The sequence below is a fragment of the Penaeus chinensis genome, chromosome 6 (genome assembly GCF_019202785.1).
Source record: "Penaeus chinensis breed Huanghai No. 1 chromosome 6, ASM1920278v2, whole genome shotgun sequence".
NCBI classification, from domain to species: domain Eukaryota; kingdom Metazoa; phylum Arthropoda; class Malacostraca; order Decapoda; family Penaeidae; genus Penaeus; species Penaeus chinensis.
In genome coordinates this window covers 23,746,654-23,753,158 of record NC_061824.1, presented here as the reverse complement: position 1 = coordinate 23,753,158, position 6,505 = coordinate 23,746,654, and the positions used below count along the sequence as shown (strand labels likewise).

The following is a 6,505-nucleotide window of genomic DNA, read 5'->3' as shown; positions in this document are numbered from 1 at the left end:
GATTTATTACAAAGGCCAAGAATTGAGCTTAGGTTCACGCGTTTCCTGTGACATAGCGTTTCCGTCTGGAATTCCGCCGAGACGAGATATCTATCCGCGTGCCCGCCGTGACTGCATCGTCGGGTGGCACCGTTGCCCATGCACAACGTATCCCGCCCGTCATAAAGTGAATTAGCGAAGAGGCGCGAAAGTTATCCAAGGTAAAAGGAGGCACAAAAACCGTCGTTCGGGGACCCCGAGTTAAGGTCGAGGAAGTTGTGTGGGCGAGAAGGCGGGAATTCTTGGGCAACCCTTAGCACAGACGACCTTGCCGCTGCTTGTTACTTGGGTCGCTCGCGTTCATTCAGTGCGTTAAAGAGCAGCTTACACCTACGTTGGATAGAGACCGTTAAGTTGTTAAAGTGTCATTTGTGGGTATTCATATACGATATTATGAATTAAAGGTCTCTGATTTTGAATTTCATGATTTATGGGCCTGAGCATAACAAGGAAAGGTGTCAAGGACTGGGGGCGAGGGCGCATTGGCAAATATTGATTCATATAGACTTTTTTCCTCCAAGCGACCGGGGCATAAAAATGCCAAAGTACAATCACCAGCGCAGACACCTGTTACGCCATCTCCTGCGCGGACACGTGGCCGAAAAAGTCACAGGTCGGACATCTCCAGGTGAAGGGTCCGCACGCGAACGCAGATGCCACCTAGTGTATTGGCGCGCAACTTTCATTCATTAATTTTCATTTATAACAGCGTTTATTTTATTTATGGCGACTTTCCCGTGAGAAGTTCTGGTATATTTTCTTTGTCAAGTTGTGCATGGCTTCAAAGAGGCCCGATTGCTAGGTGCTAAGCGCAAGTGAAGGGCGCGGGACGAATCGGCAGTGGCATCCTCGCGCAGGAGTGAAGGGCACGAGGGAGAGGAGGCGGCGGGCTCTCGGCGGTGGCACCCCTGCCCACAGCGCATTCAGGTGCCACCGCGAGGACACACTGGACCCTTGCCCGGACCTACGACGTCGTAGGACCCAAGACTAACGCCTTTGGAACCAGACTAACGCCAATAGTGCCAAGACGTCTGCGAGCTAGTGCAGTGCTGCTTCGCAGGATGCAGTGACCTTCGGTGCCAAGGACAGACGCTGAAGTTTAGGGACGTAGCGCCAGTGACGAAAAGTGGAAAGTGTGACATCCCGAAAGCGATAGTGTGCTCGACGTCGCCCAAGCCAACCGTAGTTTTTTAGCGAGATATAGTGATTGTAGGTAGGAAGGTTCGGAGAGCGTCGCGCAGGAAGAGAGAAAGCAAACGAGAATAATACTCAATACAGTCTTTTTTTGTCGCTTACTTGTTCGTGCGCGGGATACGCAGGCACGGCGAATGAACGGAAGAGCCCGGGGCTAAACGCGCGGACGTGGAGAAAGTGCGTCTCGGCTGCGCGGAAACCGTACATGTCCAGCGTAGTGAAGGGAGAACCGCGGGCGAAGGCTACGGGGCGAGGAAGCGAGGCAGGGGTCGACAGGGAGCAGCAGGGGGCGACAGGGGAGGCCAGGACGGAATAGAAGTGAGGGAGACGCAGTAGAGAGAAGGAAAATGCAACAGTAGAGCAAGCGACATTCCGAATTGCGATTCCACCGACTAAATCTGGGGGGAGTTGAGACTGAGAAAACCTGATTTAGTGAGAGGCTGAGCTAACTCTTCTGGTTTCGATCCACGACGGGGCGGGCGAAGAGGGAACTTTCTCGGCTCTTTAGTTTGCATGAGGCGCCCGCGAGATGATCGGAGGAGAATGAAGGGAGAACGTATACACGCTGCGAATGAGGAGTGAGCGTGCCCGGAATACCCAATGAGCGTAGACACTTTTTGTGAAAATTAGGGATCCAAATCTTCCAAGGCTTGATTAGAGGCTGTTACTGCGAGTTATCTTATAGGTATTTGAACTACAAGTCTTATGTCGGGACTCAACAAAAACTTAGAATCTCTAGACCGCGTTTTGTATTCTAAATATTTTAGCTGGTTTTAGAAGCTGTTTCTCAGCATATAGTACTTGCAGCGAGACATCTCATAATAGACATAGTTTTTACAATTTGTTTTGGGACTAGACAATCACGATGAAGTTCATGGGAGGAGTGTGCCGCCCTCGGTGCGGGCCGCCGAAAACCATGTCTCTTCTGCCCTTCTTCAGGAGGTACTGCCGACACCCCTTTTTGTATCCTTCAGTCACGCTGTCTCAAGGCCGCGCTGGGTGAGCAGCTCGGGCCGAGAGACATGCGATCGTGCAGGATTGTGTGTGATGCGTTGGCTCTGATTGGCTGCTTTAGAGATAGCTTTTACTTTGGATTTGTGTACTGAATTTATTACATGCACACTTACACACACGTCGCATGTACACACACGCACACACTCACGTCCACCACTCACGCAGACACATGCACACGCGCACGCACGCACGCGCGCGCGCGCGTACACACACACACACACACACACACACACACACACACACACACACACACAAAAAAAAAAAAAAAAAAAAAAAAAAAACGCACGCACACACACACACACACGCACATACACACAATCATGTATGTTTATCTTTTTAAATAGATACGGATTAGCCTAGGAGAACTGATACATACAGACATTCATGCATGTGTCATGAATAGATGTGTGTGTTTGATAATTCCTCCCGTTATTTTGTAACTCCCCGCAGTTGCTCATCAAAGTCATCATCCTTTCTCGGATATTTTCTTTCTCTAAATCAGTTTTGAAAGATGATTTTTTGTTCATCGAGCAGTTATTGCATGAATCTGTTGCCCGTCCCATGTCCGCCATAACGCCGTGGATGAGACTCTAACTTGCGCTCTTTTGCAGTGAGACGATGGAGCGGCTGATGCGGCTGGTGGTGGCCCAGGGCGAGACCATCCAGACGCAGCTGCGGCGCCTGCAGGAGCGGGAGTGCCAGATCGAGCAATATGAGCAGCAGATGCACCTCCTTCGCGTCCAGAACCTTGGCAGGGACTACTTGTTGCATTCCTACCTCAAGGACGACAGCTGCGAGACCAAGGACGAGCCCGGAAGCGAGGAGAAAAGCAACGACTCGGGCGTGGTAACGGAGGAGGCGTCGCAGACGCTGGAGGGCATGACGGCGGAGGAGGAGGCGGCCACGTCGTCGGAGCTGGAAGAGTTGCAGCAGATCGCGGCGCAGCTGACGAGGATCGAGGACCTGAACAACCGCCTGCTGCACGAAGAGGAGACCATGTCGGGGATGAACACCGCGGTGCAGGCCGCTCACGAGCAACACAAAGACGAGGCCGAGTTGCTGCAGCAGGAGCTGGTCTGCGTCGCCCACGTGCACGCGCAGCTGGTGGCGGACGTGCGGCAGAACGAGCAGAGACTGCGGGAAACCGAGGCGATGCTTTGGCAGCAGCGCAAGCAGCTGGAGATGTTGCTGCAGGAGGAGACCGAATCCGACCGAGAGACGCAGGCTCTGAGAGAACACCTGGAATACATCATCCACCTTCCTCCCACGGCCTTTCGCCTCCCCGCGGACCCCTCTCCTCCCCAGGCGCACGTCCCTCCCACAGCCGCCACTACCGCGACCACAGCCGCCAGTGCCACGCCGAGAGTCCCTCCTGTAAATAGTGCCAGCGCACCCGTCGCAGTGGCACCACCCTCCACAAAGCTTAATAATAAGATCAGCAAAAATAACCCGACGTCGGACGAGAAGGACGTCCCGCCTCCTTTGCCCGCGTGTCCTCCGCCCATAGACGAGGAGGAGGACGAGGACGACGGGGACTCGGCCAAAAACAGCAGTCTCTGCGTGAGCTCGCGGTCCAGCACCTCGTCTGAAGCCTCGACGAGTAGTAACACGAGCGGGTTTGGCAGCAAGACCCCCAGCACCTCAGCACCAAAGTCCTCCTCTTCTTCTTCCACGTCGTTACCCTCGTCCTCACTCCCTTCCTCCACCAAAGCCAGTGAAGGAGGAGGAAAAGATACAGACTCAACAGACTCGAACTCAGACACAGGGCTGAGTTCGCTCCACAGTAGTAGTGACGAGGGAGTTTATGTGTTGGATACTCTTGTCTAAAAGTGAAAGAGAAAGAAAAAATATTTATATATATTCACCCTTATATGTGCAGCGAACATTTAGACAATTATAGACACAAAATACTTGATATTTATCACAAGGTTGAGTTATGTGAATGTAAAAGATTTTCTGGCAGACAATGCTGTCACTGCAACATGAACACTGAACATGGATATATGTGTAAGTTTATGTGATCTCAATGTAAATGTGTATGGCATGGTCTTGTCAATATTTGATAAAACTTGTGCAAAACCAGTGAAGTGAGTTATCTCACAGTGAAATGTGTACTGAAGAACAATAAATAACATCTATAGACAGTAATGCACTGGATGTTTTATAAGTATATATTGCTATGTAGATGTATGTGCAACAGTCTTCAGTGTCGTGTTTTATCATCAACTGAGATTAGAGTCTATCACAGAGTATATATTTCCTAGATATTCATTGGTGCCTTTGGAGAGAGGTTCACCGTCAGCTCAGTGTCGAAGCTTTATTGTGAGTTTTAAGAAATGGTCTTAGATATTCGGGTGATCTTGAGTCTAATGCAAGAATTCCGACGTTTATTTCATCAAAAGGACAGCACGTCATTTCAAATATGGCTTTATTCTAACTTCGTCTATTCAGTAAAGAAAGGAAGGTTCAACATTAGAGTCAAAGTTGCCTGTTCCACCTTATTCATGTGTACATATTGATAATCTTTGTAGAATCACTTCCTTTACTTGACGATGCGTGTCAAGTATTTTTAAGCAAGGTCAGTGCTCTACAAGGCTGTGAATCTATAAACTCAGTGATTCTTTGACATCAGGGATGTTCATCAAGCATTTTCTCATCAATCCAAGAAATAAGTATATATTATATATAAATAAATAGAAAAAAAAACACATTTTGACTTTTCCCTACCGCTATTAGGCCAAGCCTTCACAACATAAGTCCAGATCATACAAGTCAAACATAACACGAATTCACTCTTGCTTACAATATAAAATACAGGCCTGATTTCAGGGCTAAGTTGGTGATATCTGCTTGATGTGGGTTCAGTAAGTTGTTCTTGTATACGTATTTGCCTAATGATTTATGTGTACGAAACATGATTATAACTGTTAATACGTTTTCTATTATGGCTTACTTTCAATCTTGCCATTTTCTGGATATACAAAGTAAAATCAGTACAGGTTGTTTTAAAAAGATATACCGTAATGATCACTATTAGAACACCCAAATCCAACAGCATTCCATTGCGGATATTGTTCAGTCAGTTAGATAACATCCACTAATAGCTGATCTAAATCTCATTTTCGCTTTTTTATATAATTCGACTTCATTCCAACTGCCCTATTAAATTATGAAGGTGGAACCTCACTAGTCCGAGAAGCTTGTGACCAGATAGCTTCCTAACTGGTATAAGGCATTCTTCGAGGCAGAATATCAATTCATCAGGGTGGTGTAGCGTCACTGTACATGAGTGAGGTTCAGCCGGAAGTACATTCTGCATTTTCTACTTCTCATAAATGTAAACGTAGCACAAGTCCTTATTGAGTTACACTTATTTCACGTGCATTTGTAAGGTTTCTTGTGAACTGCTTCATCTCATTCAAAGAATGAAATAGATTCTATTTTACTACAAAACCTTGATGTCGTAAACCTTTCGAGTATTATCACTATTAGCTATCACTGAGCTTGTCATAATAAGGATATTTTATCATGCAATAGAAGAAGTACTTTGAAACTGCAGAGAAGTATGGTGTGGTGCATGATATATGTATGGCCAGTAGTCACAGCTTGCAGGATTTGTGTGAAAGTCTTCGTTTCCTACTGATAGTTGATAGTTGACAAGATGACTGATGTCCACTTCAAGAATACACCATTTATGTACCGAGTTGAACAGTTTTATTATTGTGGATTATTAGAAAGGGTAAATGCTAGTAATGTATAATAAAACAAAAATAACTGAGATAACTGTAGAACCATTACGAAAGTAAACAAAGTGGACCATTATTACCATCAGTATTGTTTTGCATATTACTAGGTGTTCAAATTGTATGTCATATTAAAGAAATCGTAACTCATTTATCATTTTTTCACTGCCAAAATATTTTAAGTTACAGAAGGTCCATTTATGTCTAATAATAGTCATATACAGTTCTCTTTTGATTTAAACAGATCAGATAATCCATAAAAACTATCAAACATATTCAACTCGTCAGTGCTTACTTTCTGACAAAAGAAAACACTGGCCTTTTGCTCTGATGGTGCACATGCAGTCTCGAAAAAAATGGTGAATATATGGTATGTATATCTCGTATATTCACTTGACTGCATGTATACGCTATCACCGACAGAAAAGCAGTGTGACATGCTTAGACGTCCTAAACCAACGTCTGAAAGGCTCTGGACCCCAGTGTGTTCAGGTGACGTGACCGAAACGACCCTC

At 46.4% G+C, this 6,505-nt stretch overlaps 1 protein-coding gene across 1 annotated transcript in view; it reads left to right on the top strand.

Annotated features, from left to right (window-relative positions):
• The first annotated feature begins 875 nt into the window (after positions 1–875).
• LOC125026530 (pinin-like) overlaps positions 876–6,505 on the top strand; it is a 5,866-nt gene continuing 236 nt past the window's right edge. The window contains exons 1-2 of the mRNA XM_047615027.1: positions 876–2,175; positions 2,859–6,505. The exon at positions 2,859–6,505 is cut by the window's right edge and continues 236 nt beyond it. Of these exons, the coding sequence (XP_047470983.1) occupies positions 2,099–2,175; positions 2,859–4,074 (1,293 nt within the window). The 5' untranslated portion in view covers positions 876–2,098 and the 3' untranslated portion in view covers positions 4,075–6,505. The remainder of the gene's footprint in view (positions 2,176–2,858) is intronic.